The sequence below is a fragment of the Condylura cristata genome, unplaced genomic scaffold (genome assembly GCF_000260355.1).
Source record: "Condylura cristata isolate star-nosed mole 26May11 unplaced genomic scaffold, ConCri1.0 scaffold00006, whole genome shotgun sequence".
NCBI classification, from domain to species: domain Eukaryota; kingdom Metazoa; phylum Chordata; class Mammalia; order Eulipotyphla; family Talpidae; genus Condylura; species Condylura cristata.
Window position 1 is genome coordinate 34,583,968 of NW_004567107.1, and position 19,638 is coordinate 34,603,605.

Consider the following 19,638-nt stretch of genomic DNA (forward strand, 5'->3'; position numbering starts at 1 on the left):
CAGATCTGGCCACATCTTGATTGGAGACCATTATCTTCAACCTGAAGGGAAACCTATTCTTTTTTTGGAAGTGGTGGTATGGTGCTATTTTTGTTTTGTAGTGATCTGGTCTTGAGTGAGAAGTGGTGGAGGTTAAATAAGGTAAAAATCACATCTGAGAAGCCTCTAGTAATTTTATGATCATTAATTAGCAGATAATAAACCAATATTTTGCCCAATGTTCCCTGTTTTGTAGGAAATTCAGCAACAAAGAGCTGCTCAGAAACTGATTTATACCTTCAACCAAGTGAAACCACAAACTATTCCATACATGCCCAGGTGAGGAAATATTGGCATCCTGGCCCTTCATTTTAAGTAGGAATTTCTATTAGTTTGTTCTCAGCCCCAGTAGTCAGAAGAAATCTTTGACCCATGGGGAATTTATCCATGACGTTATTATTTTTTACCTCAGTTTTGTGTTCTTACGCCTCTTAGTTCTGGAAGTTGGTAAAAAGAGTAAGATATCTCCGAAAATCTTTGTTTAAGTCACTGAACTTATATAACTAAAAAACAGAAGATCAAGCGGAGACCATGACTAAATCTTGATTATGTCAAAGTAGCAGATAAATCCTGTGTGTAGTCGCCAATGACCAGCAACATAATGGCAGAAAAACATTTCCATTTTAAGCATAGTTTTTTTCCCTCAACATCTTATAGAAGTTAGGGCTTTATAAGACCAAAGTCTTGTTACTTTCACTTGAGTATTTCACTTGAGTGTTTGCATTCATTCATTCATTCATTCATTTAATCACTTAGTAAGACTGATCATAATTTGGCACTGATGACTTACAGTAAAGTTTTATTGCTTCGTTTACAAGAAACTTTATAGGTGAGAAGAATTGGGAGTGGTACTCAGAGAGTTAGAAAATTTCTTTAAAGTTAAGAGAGGCAAGTAAGCATGAGAAAAAAAATCCCAGCTTTTGCATCTGGTAGAAGCCAAAGGACAAGGGCATTGAGGCTATATCAGACGAGAGTTAGGTAATCTCACCTGTGACTGTTCAGTCATGAAAGTTCCAATTTTGCTACCTTGAGAGAGAGATCAGTGACCATTCTTTTCCCTCATAGGTTCCTGGAAGTTTTCTTAATCTACTACCATTCAGCCAACCAATGGTTGACCATTGAGAAGTACATGACAGGAGAGTTCCGGAAGTACAACAATAATAATGGTGATGAAATTGCCCCCAGCAACACCCTAGAGGAGCTAATGCTGGCTTTCTCTCACTGGACCTATGAGTATACGCGGGGAGAGCTGCTGGTTTTGGATTTGCAAGGTGATTAATAACTGTGAGGCAAAGCTCAGGAGATTGACCAGGGGTGGCTCTCTCCCTGCCATTGTCCCTTAAATTTGACCTCAGCTTTCTCCATCCAACGCTATAGTTAAGATCTTTTAGTGGAGATAGCCCTTAACAGTGTATGCTTTTAAAGTTTTTAATCTGAAAACTGAAAGATGACAATCTCTTTTCTAAACAATTGTTATTTGTGAAACTGTCTTATATGGGAGTAACCAGACAGATCTCCTGAGAGGCCTTGTAAGACTTGGAAGGAGCAATAGGTAGTTATGCTCTAGCTTTCAGGAAAGGTAGGACATTGATTTCAGAGACCTGTTACAGTGATGGTCATCAGCACCTCTCTGTTTGCCACCAAGATGAAGGGGAAAATATGAATAGGCGATTAGTTGCTTAAAGTGTAAAGGCATGTATAACTTTGATGTAAATAGGGGATAAATTTTCCAGTTTTACTTTGAACTTATATCCACAAAAATATATATATAAGAAAGTTCAGATTCTGGGTGTTTTTTCCATGATTTTGAGTTCATTCTTTAGCAATTTATATTTTAGTTTGCTCTTTGCTGTGTACCTTGATATGACAGTTCATGAAAGTACAAATCAGTTTGAGAGAGGAGACACGGTGCACTCTTATTTAATGGAAGCCTTTGATCAGTGCATCTCCCCACTATCAACACCTCACATGTGATTTATAATCCTGCAGCACAACACAGAACATCTCTAGCAGGCTTTCCTTGCAGGAACTGAACGAAATGTGTATTAAGGTCAAAGTTTAGTCCCTGGGCTCACTGACTCTGTCTTTGGTTTTAAATAAGGGATTTAGCCCCAGAACTTTCATAGAAGTTATCTCATTTAATCCCAGAAGCAGCACCTTAAGGTAGATATAATGGGGAATTTAGGCCCAGAAAGCTTTAATAATTTGCCCAGGGTTGCACAGCTACTTAATGGAGAACCAGGAAGCAGATTTAAGCTATTTTAACCATCCATGTTCTTTCCTTCTCACTATGCTGTCTTTCATTCTTTATACACTGCATACCTGAAGGCCATAGCCATGTTCTGGTTCATTTAAAAAGATAGAGCCTTTTCCTTGTCTGCTCTAACTTTCCCAACACTCCAGTACTGGCCTTCTGTGCTGAAAGTCAGACTTGGAGACTGGGGACAGTCCACACAGGGACCCTGAAGCATCAGGGGCAATGTCTAGTAAGAGTACAAAGCCATTTTGATTGCAGTTTGTGCCTCATGCTGAAGGACATGCATGTACATTTTAACTACACATGAGTACTTGTATCTTTTAAAATCTGCGTTGTTCACAATGTCGAATTACATTTTGAGCCCACAAACACAATATTTTAGGATGCAATATAAAGTTAAAACAGTTGAGATGATTCAGCTTTTAAACCAGCAAGTACTTGATCCATGTAAATCCAGCCTGCTGCTGCCCAAGGCATTTGCTATTGTAGCTCATGTTGGGGAGAGGTTGATTGTTTTCATCTGTACTTGAGTGTCTGAGCTTTGAATTTGGGGTGGAGTTGTTTAAAAAGCAAAATCAGAAACAAACAAACAACACAAAAAAAACAACCAAAGAAAAACTTTAAGGAATTAATGATGACTCTTCAGTGTGTTTTGTATTCCACTTGAATAGCTTTTTGTTTAATGATGTTTATGTTTGGGGATTTTTATGTCTCTTAGTAATCCAAAGTGACATTAAACAGAACAAATGCTGCATTGATAGTCTTGGTGGGGGGAGGAGGGGAAGGGAGTTAACTTTATTCTTTTACTGGGTAATTATATAAATTGCAGAAATAGGTCACATTTGTAAACTATGTCAAAACATTGGCCTTCAAAGAGGGCAAGAGTGGACATCATAGAAGCTAAAGAAGTTGAGATACTTATTGGAGAATTTGACCAGTTGGTCAGACCCAAATTTATGGAAGAACACGAATCCTATAATAGCAATTATAAGCAGTTATGTGTTATTATTACTACTAGCTAATATTAATTACTTAATCTATGCCAGGCACTTGGTTAAGGGCATATGTGCATTAACATATTTAATCTAAACCAGATTGGCAAGAAAAATAGGAGAATATATTCTTAACGTATCTTAATGGTTCAGTTGTATTTAGATGATTATTACTTCTAGACTTTGGGGAAATGATGTGCATCATCTGGGTGGTAGGAGTGGCAATTTAGAAGCCAGTTAGCAGGAGTTAGGGGAGTGACTGTCTGGGGTCTGATTCCTGGCTCCAACATGAAATTAGCTGGTGACCACTTACTCCCACCCCTCATTTGTAAGTGGGGAAAATACTATTATGCCCTTTACTCAAAGAGTTGTTAAAGGGCTAAAATGAGCCAAGTTCCCAATACAGAGCAAGCCCTTAATAAATATTAGTTGTTAATATTAATTTCTGATGATTCTTTAAAGTGGAGGGTAACCTTTAGTTGTGGGGAGTCTCCTTTGATCCATGTGGTCCTTCAGTGAAACCTCTCAGCTTTGGCGTCAGTAGAATGAGTGCCTGATTAGATTGCTGTGACTCCTGTTACTTTGCTCTTAGGGAAAGAAAGCAAGCAAAACACTCAGAAAGTTTATTGTTGTAGCTTCTTCTTTTCTCCTCCTCTTTACTTTCTTCCAAGGGTATACCAATTATTATACCCAGATCTGCCAGGAAGCTGAACTCTAAGGAGAGACTTGACTAATTTTTCTCACTTATAATTATTCTGTAGTTTTCCAGTCTCTTTCCTTTTAAGAGTGTGAGAGCCTGAATCATCATCATTACACTTGAAATTTAGCATTCAATTCCCAGCAATGGGAATTAAAAACAAATGCATTTCAAATTACAGTGGTCTCTAGCATTTTTAAAACCTCATAATTTTTCAAAGAACTTTTGGAGATATTAATTTTTTGTTCAACTAAACAATTTTCAAAATAAGTCATCGTGAATTCTACTGCGACAACAAATTTCTTTTCATAGATGTAGAAGCCTACTGATGTGTCCCACGGTGGTTGGGATCAGATGTAAGTCTCTGGGTTTCTCATGAAGGCATGCTACATGCTGTCTGTAGATGGGCATCTACTCTTTTAAAGCAGGTAAACAGATATCACTGGGATTTTAACATATTAAAATGTCTTATTTCCTTCCATGTTTTCTAAATATTTGGTAGAACATATGGGTAGGATGGGCTTCAAGGTTCAAATTGGTTAAAATTCTTTCTGGTGAATCTGGAAGGGGTGGAGTGGTAGTGGTGGGAGAGTGGAGGTAAGGAATGATTGGGTCTCTGGGCTGCTCTCTACTTTTCACATATTAGAATGCCTGTCTTCCAGTTGAGGACCCTGCATATATATTTAGTAGTTAAGTTTTGTGCTGTCAGATTAGATTTAGGGATACCCTCATTCTCATGGTGTGGGAATGGAGAGCGGTGTCTGCTCATTAGGAACCACAGGGAATGACATAATCAGAATATGACTTCACCAGTGGAAAGGGAAAAGGATTTTACATCACACAAGATTTTGATTGATTAAAGATAATAAAAATGGCAGTTGACATTTTTTTAACTTCTGCCGCTCAGTCACTTTGCTAAGCAGTTTTATTTAATAGTTCATTTTACACTCACAGTAACCCTTTAAAGTAAGCTCCCATATTATTTATACTTTTTTAAAAAAAGATTTATTTATTTATTCATACAGAACTGGGGTACAGGCCAGAGATGCGGAGGGTGAGAGGACTCACCAGAAACAGAGCGGGAAGCAGAACAGGCAGATCGAAGAAGTACACTGCTGAGGGGAGCAGCGGGCGGGCCAGGAGAGGTCTGCCACACCATGTGGTCACCTCCGGGGCAGGCGGGGATCGAACTCATGCAGAAGTGGCTTAAGCTTCTTAGTGCTGTGCTTTAACCCGCTGTGCCACCAGGGAGGGGCCCTTATTTATACTTTTCAGATGACAACACTGAGGTGAGGGGACTTGAAAGGACCCTTGACTTCAGCCTATGGAACAAGCAACAAGATTTAAAGTAAATGGGAGCTATTATGATATGGTCAACATTCCCCCCTCATATAGCTGCCTTTTCTCAATTGACATCACCTGTTTAGGTGCTGTGACCTCCCTGCTTACCTAGGCATTAGCCTCAAGCTTTCATCTTTGCTGGATACTTTGAGGCTCAAGTTAGGTTTGAGCTTAAGCATGTGGGGGATTGTTTAGCCTATTTGATATAGCATGTGGGCTATCCTTTGGTCTGCTGGTCTGCTTATCTAGTTCATAGTTAGAAACTGTCACCTCTCTAGGATTTTCCTTCTTGTTTCTGTAAGTGAAGAAACCACAAACAGACAAACTTCTTCCTTTGACTTTCTCTTTAGAAAGGTAAAGTTTGTGCAGTGCTCATCTATTTGCCCACTTCTCCCTGAGACCGTGTTTTGGTCCTACTTTCCTCTTCCCTCTTCAAGTCAGTGTGCATAGAGATTCTAAGTGAGGGGTTCTTAAAGAGGATGCTGAGTGTCTGGGTACCTTTCATGAGATAACTACACCTGTACTTTCACTAACCCATAACTGAAATCCATCATTTCCTTCAATTATGATGGAGACCACAAGCCATAAGGGTATTAGCTATACCTGACTTTTCATAGTAGCAATACAGGTGATAACATAGCACTTTAAAGGGCTGGAAGATAGCTCAAAATATTATTTATAATTATTACTTGATGGATGTTAATGTAGTTATTAGGCTATTGCAAAATCCCAATATTTAACATATTAATAAAGAGGAATATGTATTGCAATATAATAATTAAACATATTTTTTATAACTCTATTTTAGTATTATTGGTTTCTTCTGTGTTTAAATTGTGCATTTTAATCTTCTGAGATGTCTCACCAGACTGACAAAAAGGATCATGACGTTTTACAAAATGGTTGAAAACTCCTCTTCTAAGCAGTTATTTTCCTTAGGATGTCAATTTCTTAGGGGAAAGATTACATTTAGCATATTGGTTTAGCATATATTAAAATATACAGAAAACAGCAAATTAAGTTTTAATATTGGTGAGAAAATATGATTTTTTTTTACAGCAACAAGAAATATAGAATAATGTTATAAATTTCATATGGCTTTTAAGTAGTGTTCCCCACGAGGCTGGTCTCTTCCAAGCCAAGAGAACAGTTGTTTAATGGAGAGTGATTTCAGAAATTGTTGGGTTGTGCCCTAATAGCATGTTCTCTTGTCTGATGGGCTGGCATGGGAAAAGTTACTGCTACGGGAAGTCAGTCTCTTTGCCACCAGTGTTTTACAACAGAGATTCACTTTGGCGTAAAGCCCTAAAAATTTTGATTATGTTTATTCTCTTTCTCTTTGGTGTCATTTTTCTAAAAGTCCATTTTATTGAAGAAACGCATACATTCAAGAAAGTGCACTAACACACATCTCAAAACAAACAAACAAAAAAATCACAACTTATTATCTCTGTGTAACCAGCACCCAGATCAAGAATTTGGGGGCATTTATATTCCACTGCAGAATCTACTGAGAGTCACACAGCATGTGGTGTCTTGCTCAGTATTCATGGACTCCATCCAAGGAGACCCTGGACTAATAGGAGGGAGTTTTGACTCCACTTGAATTTTGTTATTATTACTTGTGTGTGGTACAGAGGACTGTGCATCCTCTGACAAATTACTTGATGTCTTCAAACATCAATATACTCATCAGTAAAATGAGGATATAAGGATGTTAATACTTTTTTATGATCATTCAGAATTAGAAAAATAAAATTAGACTGTTTAATATATGTGAGTGGCAAATGAATGATGAACGACACTATCAGTAACTGTGAACATGCAACTAAACATTCATTTGTAGCCTGGAAGTTTATTATAGCATAATAGAGGGGTTGTGGGAGGCAGTGCATTAACTAAAATTGTCAAACACATCTGGACAATTTTTATAGCACTCATTTATTTCTTATGGTGTTTAATTTACTATAGGGTAGATGCAGGCTTAAAATTTGATTTTTATTTTCTTGATTTTCTGAGAAAATTAAATCCTCATTTGCTAAATGCATTTTCTTTTTTCTTTGGAGGTGTTGGAGAAAATTTGACAGATCCATCTGTTATAAAACCTGAAGACAAACAGTAAGTTAATGTCTGATGTTATCATTTAGAAAATCGAATTTAACACACTGTACATGGCTCTTCCAAAACAATTTTTAAGCATTTACATTTTTGTTCAGATTCTAGAAAGTTTGAGGCAAGTTACATTTATATCCAAATAAAAGACAATAAGATTTAAAATACAGTAACTTTTAAAGAACACACAGATTTTGGAAATGGAGGGGCAAATATGGAAATAAAACAAGACTAAATCTGGAGTTAAGTTAGTACATGTGGGTGGAGATTATAAAGAGCAATGCTGTAGCCCAAACTGTGTGGTAAATTAGACTTTGCATTTTTTAGTGACCCAAACAAAAGGAAAGATGGGTGAGTTCAGTGTGTACACTTGGCATGAAAGCAGTGTCATGGGGGAGCCTAGTTGCCTGTAATATTCTCAAGTAGGGTCATTACATCTTATGGGCAGTGAATGATAGCTAAGAGCATATAGTATGCTTCCTATTCAGTTGCAAACCCATGAGCAGCCAAAACAATGGGGCAGGTATATGAAACATCAGATGGTCTGTCTTAATTCAGCAGTGAGCTTTCAATTATATATAAGGATGAGCCATTTGCCTGTCCTCTGACTCCACATTGTCATTTTTTAAAAAGATTTATTTATTTATTCATACAGAACTGGGGTACAAGCCAGAGGTATAGGTATGGTGAGAGACTTCACCAGAGACAGAGTGGGGAGCCGAACAGGCAGACTGATGAAGTACACTGCTGAAGGAAGCAGCGGGCAGGTCAGGAGAGGTCTGCCATGCCATGTGGATCACCACCCCGCCCCCCCCCCCGGCGGGGGATCGAACTCACACTGAAGCTGCTGCAGCCAGCTTGCAGTGCTGTGTTCCAACCCGTTGTGCCACCAAGGAGGGCCCCACATTGTCATTTTATAAACAGACTTTTAGAGAATCTTTTGGCATTAGAGGATCTGAGGTTGTGTGGTATTAAAGACTGACCAGTAGGTAGAAGGCAGTGGTTATCAAACATGAACTTTCTTCATAATCTCTAATATTATAGCAAATTTCCAGGTGATTCTGATGCTGCTGGCCCAGAAACCACACTTTTGAGAGCTTTTGGCATATAACATCTTTATGTCTTACTTTTCCTAAGTGTTACTACTGACTCCTAGGTTATAGAAAAAATATGTTACTTAAGAAGGTAAATACTAGTAAATAAAATCTGAGATGTTTACATTCCCTTTCATGGAACTCAAACTGTAAGTATTTACTGCTTTAGTATTTTATTTGGTTACTGGAAGACTTAATTTAAATATGATCTCAGCTGTAGGTTTCTATCCAAAAGTTCCATCTAAAAGTGTCGTAGCCATTTTTTGTACTAGGTGAGCTACAGAAGCTATAGGAGCTCTTACATGGCTCCTAACATCTAATTCCTATGACATTAGACAATGGAGTTCATGTTGTAACCCTTTGGTACAGATAAGGCTTTATAGTTTTTGAGAACTAAAATGTTTTTAGCTAAGCATATTATTTCTTTAGTTTCTCTGTGTACCCAAGAATCTGTAGTAGTATTTCCTTTATAATGTTGAAGTAAATTTTTTTTGCATATATAATAAGCCAAGTTTATTTATATCCTGTCATTTATTAAATTTTGATTTTGGCATATATCACCTAATATAACCTGAATATTTCCAACTTTTGCAATTCTGAATTATATTATTCCATTTGACAGCAGAATATTTAATTACATTCTGTAGGTCAGTATGTCTCAATTTCTATTAAGCTCACTTAGGGAACTAAATGCTCACAATTGACATCACATCAGAATCTCTGCACTTAGGTTCTTGGTGAAAAGTTCTTCATGTGATTCTAATGGGCAACAAGGATAGGAACTTCTGTCTCATAGCAAACTTTATTTTTTACGATTTAAAAATAGGAACTCTGGAAACTGATAGTATAGACTGCCTGGTTTTGGGAGGTCACTTAATTTTGAGTGCAGCTGGTCTTCATGGTGAAGGTAACAGGACATGTTCTTTTCTCTCAACAGTGGTGAATTATATCTAACTAATCAGTGAAACTGACATTTTTGTGTTAAACCTTTGTTACACAAAGCCTGGGCATGTCACAATAACATGTGCCTTACTGGGAGTATCGGAAATGCACAATCTCCAGAACCTCCCTGTCCCTGTTGAATCAGAACCCGAATTTTCACAAGCTCCTCTGATAATTTTATATAAATGAAAGTTTGAGAAATATCATTCAGGTTAAGTACTTTTACATGTCATTCATTTTACCCTTAGAATTAGAAGCAAGTGTCTCACAAATGAGAAAATGTAAGCTCAATTAAGATGGCAACTTGCCTACAAGTGAAGGGGAATAAGCCTCCACCCAAAGAGAAGAGAGATTTGGGATGCAAATTCCAATATTGTCTCTTATGCCTGTGGCCCCATAACTTCCCCAACCTTTTGCATGTAAAGAGTAAGTCGCAGGTCTTCTCCTCAAAGTTCTCTCTGGCCACTGGTCTCCTCTGATCATTGGCCTCAGTGGAGACTGTCTCAATTCATGGTAGTTTGGAGTTATATCTTTACACTTGCTACGTTGGTGGTTTTGGGCATTTGTCAAGTATCAAATGATGATGACAATGATGGTATGTTCTTTAGCAAATCTCTGTTTATAAGGCATTATGTTGCATTTCCTCAAATGTAGATCCAGGCTACCACCTGCATTCCCTGTGCTGTAAGATATCTGGAAAACAGTTTTTTTTTTTGTTCTTGAATGTGATATTCTGAGCTTGCAAGTCTGTAGGCGAGCTGCAAGGGGCAGATACATATGACTGTCCCTTTAACCTTCCTCCACTCCCCTCTGAACAGGGAGTGGCCAAACCCTTTCTATATACATTAACTTTAATTTTACTTAAGCATACAAAAACTAGGGTGTAGGCCAGAGGTGTGCAGGGTGAGAGGATTCACCAGGGACAGAGTAAGGAGCAGAAATGGCAGATCTACTGAAATACACTACTGAGGGGAGTGGCAGGCGAGCAAGGAGTAGTCTGCTGTGCCATGTTGGGTCACCTCGCTGGCCAGGGATTAAACTCAGGCTGCAGTGGTTGGCGGAAGCTTGATAGTGCTGAGATTTTAACCCCTGTGCCACCATCAGTACGCTTTTTACTGATTGTGATTCTTTTAACTTTCAAAAAGCTTATAGAGGCAAAGGGTTTAGCTTGCAACTTTTATCTAAAATCCATGTTATATCTAAGTTTAAGGTTTTCATGCAGTAGTGGGAGGAAAGAAATAGGGGTGGAGTACAAGAATGAAATATTCCAATAGGGTCATGCTGTAGAGACTATAAAAAGAATCTTTCAATTTTAATAACTGAAATAACACTTTTCATTTTCTACTTTATCAGCATTATAGAGTTCCGGTAGTAAATATCGAGTGTTTCTACAATTTGGTTTGCTCTTGTTGAAGTGGTAGCTTACTAGCTGGACAGAAGGAGAGGAATAGTTAACAAGAGGCAGCCTATGCAGCCAGGTAAATACCACCAGAGCTGTACTTTGTAAGGGCGATTGAGTGACCAGGAAAGTTAATCCTGGGTGTCTGTTCACTTTGTCTTCCCAAGAGATTTATTCTATCTACTTGCCTTGGAGCAAAGAGGCAATCTGAGATCAAACTGACATCAGCCCTCATTCCAAGCTTGGCACATCTTCAGAGCAGCTACTGTTATTCTGCCAAAAGGAAGTGGAAATTGAGATAAATGTTTCAATACTCACATGGAAAAAAGTCCATTTTTACACCACGACCCTTCTGAAAAACCGCATTCCTTAGAAGCAAAGTTTATTGTTTCCTTTTGTGATAGTTTGCCTTTCTTTTCTTAAGACGTGGTATTTAAGAGCAGTAATTGAGTTCAGATTTTAAAATGTGCTGTTTCCACTCCGCATGTCATTAAAATAAAATATTAGCTTTCATAGTTTCTGGTGTGCTGTGTTCCATGATGTGTGGAGTGTCAGTCTGAAGAATAATAGTTGTAGGTGATCTGATAATGGATGAACATTGATCCTAGACCTGCTAAGGAGCTTTTATAATTACAGTCTATCCCAAATGTGCCTAATACAGACTGATTGTAATTGTGACTTTGTCATCTAACTTTGACATATATAGTTTGCTTTGTAAAAACAATGTCTAGTAGTAGTCTTGTCATTGGAAAAAGTCCAGCTATAGGACTTCACAGGGAAGAAAGAGTCGTGAGTGGTGCATTAGGGCTATTTTGCCTGTTGTGTCTGAGGACATGCTGATATTTAGGAAAGTATTTGGGTTTGAAACAATGTATGCGCATCTTTTTTAGAAAGTGTGTTCCAATAGCACATTAATTTTACTTTGTACCTTATCTTCTGGGTATTCTAGTAGAACATTTGGTAATGAATGTCATTCTCTCACCCCATATGCATTAAAAAGGGTCTCACTGTATTTTGTTTTAATGTGGTACATAGAAAATTCCCTCTTCTATCAGATTAGTGTGGAAATGAGTTTCACAGTAGGTCTTGGAGTTGGGTACAAAGATTTAAGTGCATTTGAATTTTAAATTTGCAAACCTAACATTGTTGCTTCCCCAGAGTGCTTTTTCTTTGTTGGCTCCTTCAAGTTTACTGGGTTACTATGGGATACTGTTCGGTATCTCAGAGAATCCTAGTTGAGCTCCTTTTTCATAGCTGTGATCTAATTGATATTCTGATATTTCCTCTAGATCAAGAGGAATGGTGTTTGGACCAGCCAATTTAGGGGAAGATGCAATTAGAAACTTCATTGCTAAGCATCGTTGCAACTCCTGCTGCCGGAAGCTCAAACTGCTGGGTATGCCCCAAACAATTCTATTTTTCTCTAAGTAAATCTTTTCTAGAACAACATCCATTGTAACCTGGGATAGAGTAGAAAATCTTAATCACATTTTTATCTCATTCGAAGTTGAGGCTTGACTTTCTGACTGCAAATTTTTCAAGTCTCTAAAGGGATTAAAAGGACAGGAATTTACTTCAGGTTCTGCCAAAATGTGATAAAACAACATTGGACCCAATACTTGTCGCAGTCTCTCCACAGAAAAAGTTCCACTGACTTAATTGTGATTAAATTGGACAGAAGCAGGTCCCTTCCCCCAGCCCTCTTTTGGGTCCTGTGTGGTACCCACTGAATTTCTATTCTTAATTTACTCATTCGACACTTGGGAGGGTGGGGTGTGGAGGGAAGCAACAGCTGTCATTTAAAGTAGTACTTTTCATGGCAAAAACATGCCACTTAAAACTTTACTTTTCAATATGTATTTATTTGATACTATGCCATATGTTCTCTCAAACCAGTATGATCACTGCAGAAAATATTCCTTACACTAAAAGCAAACAGGTGGAGGACTGTGCCCCCCAAATTGGAAGCCGCAGCTCAGTCAAATTTTTTTTTCATCTCAGAAGGGGAGCCTGGTTTCTCAGCTTACTTGCTACTTTTCTTTGGTCATACCAAATTGTCCGTAGAATGGAATTCCACATGTTTTATACAGAGCAGCTCTTTTTGCTTCATAGTCAGTGACCATACCCTGAATTGGAGTCAGTGAAACATCATCATCCATGGTAACTAGGGATGGAATAGGTGTAAGTTTACAACAAAGAAAGGCAGTTTCTAATCTTGCTTAGGTAGGAAGAACTTTCATGGGCACCACTTAGTAAAAGACTGGGATTTGGAGCAGACTTCCAGTTCAGTCTGGAGTGACCAAAAGAGGAGGCTCTCTCTCACAGTATGGCTGCCCAGGACACCCCTTCACAGATCAGACAGCTAATTTGGGCAGATATTAGCCCATAACACACTGGCTAAGTTACCACTGGCCATTTGTCTGCTCAGAAGGAGCTCAGGAAGGGGCATGGACTGAGCGGAGAGGCAGGGTCTTCCCACTAAGGGCCCTACGGAGGGAGGGAGCTGTAGCCTAGCTTGGTCAGGCCCTGATTGCAAACTGAAGTTCAGTCCATTTGCTTGTGTCCTCAGCCACCATCCTCTTCCTAGGCTGAGTCATCTACTTTGGAAAGGGCAACTTTCCATTTTTGAAGACACAGGGATTACAGCTCATCCGCTGGAGAAAGGGAATGTTGAGGTATAACTCCCTCCCTCCATCCTTGATGCCAATTGGCAGTCAGTTCTATATGATTAAAGTCTAGCTTATTGTTTGGTTTAACAAACTCTGGTGAATTTTGTAGCAATTTAGTACTTCCTCCATCTCTAGACCTCCTCTATGTTTCCTTTCAAAACCTGAACACATTTAAGTGGGAATAAGTATCCTTAGACATTTGGTAATCTGGATTTAAAAAAAAAATAGTTTAGTCTGGAATATAGAATTAGTGATTTTTCTTTTTTGTTTAAGTATATTTTATTTTATTATTTTTATTTAAGAAGGGCAGTTTACCCAAAAGTAGATGACTGGATTAAGAAGATGTGGTATATATACACAATGGAATATTACTCAGCAACCAAAAAAAAAGAAACACATGTCTTTTGCAGCAACATGGATGGAGCTGGAAAAGATCATGCTTCGTGAGATAAGCCAGAAAGAGAAAGAAAAATATCGGATGGTTTTGCTCATAGCAGGAGTATAATGGGCCAGGCGAGAAAATAATAAGAATAATGAACAGCCATATACCAGAGACATTTTGTGGGGATAGAGTGGGGAATGGGATCAAAAACAGTGGGGGGAGGGAAATGCACTGGACTATGGTGATGGCACATGGGTGACTTGGTGATGGGAAACACAAGGAGATTACAATTAAGATGAAAAAAAATGTGCAAAATGATGTAAAAATAAACTATTATATAAAAAAGAGGGGCAGTTTAGGATTGCATGTGGATTGAGAAGCAGATAGATTGAGCTCTCATCTCAGTTCTGCTTTTCTCTGGCTAAGTCACCTTCGTGCTGGGTTTTCTCATCAATGAACTGGAGATGAGACACCATTTCATAAATTAGGTGTGAAGATTAAAGCGATACTTGGATACATGCAATAAGTGTTTGTTATTATTAAACTATAGCATTCATTAGGTTAGTCCAGATACTCTTCATTTAATGTTAAAAATAAATAACATAAGGAACACAAATTTAGTGACAGAAGACAAAATGGTACACAAATATTTAAAGACCAAATCCTCCTCTATGTCTTTCTTTCTAAACGTTACTCCTATTAATGTTTCCTTTTGATCATTTCCTTTTTAAATATAAGAAAGAATTTAGGAAGCAGAGGAACCAGTATTTGGGTGAAACTCTCATGGATGAGGCCAACCCTGAGGTACAAATGAATTTGAGAAAAGTGACAACCAAATCCTTAAGTCTACCATTTTGGTGAACTCACTGATCCCGCCCATGACTCAACAGTGAAAATACCTATTTCCACTTTGACCTCACATAACTCTGGCCAGATTGTGCCTGATGGAGCACTACATATTGAATTGAGCATCCCAACCTTTTCTCTCCTGCTTCAGTGAACACATGTAAAGCAGTTCCAGAGTGTTGTAGTCACACTTGGGCACAAGGAGGGTGGTAGTTCAGACATAGCTGAGGGTTTGGGTTTCATCTAGAGGTGTCCTGGGGGAGCAGAGTCCTCTGAGCACTTGGAGAAATCAAAGCCCTATCTATCTGTGTGAACAATATGTTCTAAGGATCCCCTGTAACCATCTTCATTTGTCTTCCTTGCAGATTTAAAAAGAAATGACTATTCCCCCGGAAAGATAAATTCTACTTTTGGACTTAAAATCAATATAGAACCAGCGGAGGGGCCTGAAGCTAGAGAAAGGAGTAGTAATTCACCAGAAGATCTCACACGATTGTAACAAGGGGAGGAATAAAGTGGCAGCCTGCTTTCCACAAACTCTGTGGTAACGTAGATAGACTGATGGACACACTAAGTCAGAGCTGCTATCAGGGCGGCCTCACATTTTGTACCTCCTTGGGGCCCAGCTTCTGTGTTGCATGTCTCCCCCTGCCACGTACCTCACTAGTAGATGAAGAACAGGTGCTTTGCATGCACTCTTCATCCTCAAGTTCCCCAGGAAGACACTTTAAAGGATCCGCTGGGAATCCTTCATACCTCATTGCTTTAGCTGGTCTTGTAGAGCCTTGGAGCAGAATGCCCAGATCTAAAGAACCAGGAAGATGACTCTAGTCCCACTGCTATTCATCACCTCACCCACATTTTGTATTTATGTGTAAGTGTACATAGAATTGCTTTTGACTTCCTCTGCTCTCCTTTCCAGCAGCACAGGATTTTGAATAGCAACTATAAGGAAAATAATGTAACGAGGGTGTATTTATACAGAATGAAGCACACTCCTGCACAGACTCTCCATTAAAGTTAGTATCCTGGTGAAATCTAGATGGGTTTGAGGTTTTGTCAGTGAATCATGATGCCCAAGGCATTTCAGGTTTCTCTGAAAGAAGGGAAAAGGGAGATCTAAAGCAAACGTTCCTGTTTCCCCACCTTTTTTTTTTTTTAAAGGTAACAAGGATAGGTAAAACTAGAAATTATTGACATGTTTTTCCTTCTCTTAAGCTCAGTTATCAATTAGAAAGCCAACTCTAAAACAGCACTTCTCTTTCCAAAACTGCATAAATAAAATTACAGGCAAAATTATTTTCTGTAGGCCTGTGGGGAGAGATGAATTTCTGACTGAAAGCACACTTCAAAGTTGTTTGCTTCATTTTAGTGCCAGTTCTGGTAGCTTCAAGAGTGCTGTAGTATATATTTTCAGTACAGCCTGAGAACTTGTGATCAGTTTTGGGGGCCCGAGGATGGCTCCCTCAAAGCCACACTATATAGCACCTTGGGGATTGCTCATCCCCATTTGCAGTTGTTGGGGCCTCTCTACCTCAGAACAAGCATGAACTTTTCACATATGTTGAAAATGGAGAACAGAAAATCCTCTCCATTTTCCCTCTCCATCACCTTTCCTTATTTTCAAATGTTCCAACCTATAAGCAATAATGTCCTCAGTTGGAAAAATAACCCCTCTTCTCTATCTTTAACCCTTACATTTGGTGACTTTTTTTTTTTTAAGTCAACACTCTGCATTGTTACATCTGAGTAACCCAGATATAGGGGACTATATCTCTGCATTGTTACATCCAAGTAACCCAGATACAGGGGATATAGCCAGAAATGTGTTTAGGGACCCCTGAGAATAAACTGACTTCATAATTTAGATGGCTGAGGATGATGCCTGATCATTGAATGTGTTGCATAAGTGTGAATTTATACCCCTTTTATTTTGAACTTGGGGGTGGTGGGAGGTGGAATATTTGGATGATATCTTGATACACAATGAAGATAAAATGTTAATGCATTTCTGGGTCTTAACTGCTTTACCCAAGCTATAAATCAATAAAGGATCTGTTAGTACCTACTTCAGTGCTGTGTTCATCTATGGAGAGAGCAGTTTGCTTGTCCAAGGACCAAACAAAGGAATCACTGGCTTTATATTTGTTACCTGGAATGGAACTTGAAAACAAATACATTTGATTTCACATTTTTGTGTCATGCCTTTTTCTTTCTTAAGAAAAAAAAAATCACCAGAATATTTTAAAAAGTTGAACTGCTAGGTGAAGTTCACTGTGGGGTTGCCAGCATGCAAATACCCACGTAGCAGTCTTGATTTTGGAGTCATTCATTACCTTAAAATGGTACGGTGCTCATACATTCATTGGTTGGTTTTATTCAACAGCTAGTTAAGTGCCTTATCCATACCGTGCAAGTGATGGAGGATCAAGTGAATATAGTAACTTTGCCATTAAAAATCTCATGTTTCTTTTCTTTCTCTTTTTTTTCTTCCATATTTGGATTTCTCATTATTGCTTTAACATTTATATTCTGGGCAAATGTTGTATCTGGAAAAGTGTCCTTTACCTTTACTGCCAGCAGACAGTAGGTTCAGTCTGACTTAAGACAATTAGGGAAAATCAGAGCATATATAACCAAAAATGTGTTTAGGGACCCCTGAGAATAAACTGACTTCATAATCCTTGTCTGAGTACATTTCTGAATCTCACAGGTGAATCTAGGGGCCAGAGAAGCAGCCACGTTCCCAGAAGTTCTTCCCTAAGGCATCCTTTGCACAAACATTCCCTTTCAGATGTTATCTATGAGGCTACCATGTTCCCCACCCCACTTACATGCGGTTGCCTTGAACTAGAGACTGTCAGTGAGGGGTGGAGCTGAGCAGCAGGTGACGCTATATTGCACAGTGTTTAGGCTCTAGGAGACATCTCTTGCTTCTGCAGCCCATCTCACACCCTGGTATTTCTGGGAAGGAGATATGGAAGAAGATGAATGGAGAGACATGTAGAGACAACTGAAAGAGACAATGGCTGCCATTATCTTGATGTGGTATCCTCTTGTCTTGTCTTTCTGAGACCTACTTCAGAGCCCATTTCCTATAGTTCCTCCGCTGAGGAACTTCAATTTGTGGCAAGCTTTCAAGTCCTACTTTGCATTGTACCTGATTGGCTGGGTATTTGCCCATGAGGGAATGGGTAGTTTGGGGGTTTTATTGGGAATGTTCTCTCTTCTTTCTGTGCACACTTATTTTATTAAAATTCTTTCACACTAAGACTCTTCTTAGCCTTTGTATTCACAAATGGCTGGAGTCCTTTACAGCATGCAGTTTGGGGGTCTCAGGTTATTCTTCAGTCTTGCACTAACACAAATGCTGTATATTCCTGGAGTGACTTCTGGCCTGTTGCTACCTTAAGTTTCTGACAAACCTGAGGAATGAGAGCAGACAGGATTTGGGGGTATTTCTCATCCTGTTATTAATTTCTGTGACTGCAAAATAAGTAATGGGTGACTTAGAGTAACCAAATAACCATGTACTCCATGTTAAAGTAACTGGTTTTGATAGCTGTTGTTTATTACTGCCTTAGATGACTGCTCAGATTCTAAGTCATGACACAGCATTCCTGGTCATGGCTTATTGTCTGTCTCTGTCATTCCCCAGCCTCCAGCACAAAGCATGGCAGATACTGTCTTTCAGCATTATTTGTTGCATGAAATAATAGAATTTTCAAATGCTAATGAATTTAATTTACTAAATAATAAATCAGATTTGCATTTTTAATCTGGAAAGGAATGATTACCAATTCCTTAAGAACCAACACAATTCTTTTCATCTCTGTCTGTTTTAATTTTCTAGGAAATAGCTTTTAACAACCTATACCTTGTCTATTGAATTCTCAACCAGTTCTCGCCCTTATCATCATGTCATATACCAGGGCACAGTCCTTCTTCCTGGTGGCTCCTGAAATGAGATAACTTCCCAGAAACTGCATAGAAATAACCATCACTTTATTACCCTTTGAAAAGAAGATTGATAGAAAAGTCATTTGAAGGATGGTTCATTACCATGCCCTGGTATGATTTCTTTACTCACATCTCTCCAAAGCACGGAGAAAGGGAGGATTATTCTCTGAGGTCGGAATTGGAAGGCTGTGTGTTTGCCTCTTTGAAGTCTTGGTATTTAATTTTCTGTAGTCATTTCTTGGGCAATTTTCTAAGAAACTAGTTGAAGCTAATTTATCATAAGTTAAAGTCAAATGACAGAAAGAATTTTTTCCCTCTTCACAGCATTTTATTCCGCAGAGGTTAGCTTCTGAAGGAAAATGAGACTTAAATAGCATTTCAAATCTCCAGCCACATGGGTGGGTATATAGAAAAGAAAAGGTTCTGGAAGTCATACTGATTCTTTATTTAGCACATTTATTATTTTGTGACTTTTCTTTCTAGACCATGATATACATATATCAAATATTTTTGTGCAATACCTTCCTAAAAATAGTTAAGTTGCTTAACTTTTCAAAGCGAAGCTTTTCGTCCTGAGGGATAACAAACCTTGGTCTGGTCTTTATTGTTCAGAGACTTTGATATAACTTTATATAATTCATTTAACCTTTCTCTTAACCCTCAATGCTAAGATGGAGATGAGATACTTACCTTTTAAAATGAAGGTGAACAATAATGAGAGATCATTTATAAAATCCTTTGAGAATCTCACTTAAAAGACTTCTTGTGAGTGTAGCCCCGTTTAAATAATAAGCAGTTTTATTTTTGATATTATCTGATCATTATTTAATGTTTACAGAGGATACTCAGTGGGCCTATTTCAATGTAAACACAAAAGTGTTTTTTGCTATTTCTCTCTTCCCAAGGGG

The 19,638-nt window shown here is 38.4% G+C and overlaps 1 protein-coding gene across 1 annotated transcript in view; it reads left to right on the forward strand.

The window, feature by feature from the left end:
- The window catches only part of TRPM6 (transient receptor potential cation channel, subfamily M, member 6), a 99,487-nt gene extending 84,182 nt beyond the window's left edge, over positions 1-15,305 (forward strand). Inside the window, exons 36-40 of the mRNA XM_004677990.2 lie at positions 236-318; positions 1,105-1,310; positions 7,393-7,444; positions 12,163-12,269; positions 15,136-15,305. Coding sequence (XP_004678047.1) covers positions 236-318; positions 1,105-1,310; positions 7,393-7,444; positions 12,163-12,269; positions 15,136-15,269 — 582 coding nt within the window. The 3' untranslated portion in view covers positions 15,270-15,305. The remainder of the gene's footprint in view (positions 1-235; positions 319-1,104; positions 1,311-7,392; positions 7,445-12,162; positions 12,270-15,135) is intronic.
- The last annotated feature ends 4,333 nt before the right edge of the window (positions 15,306-19,638 follow it).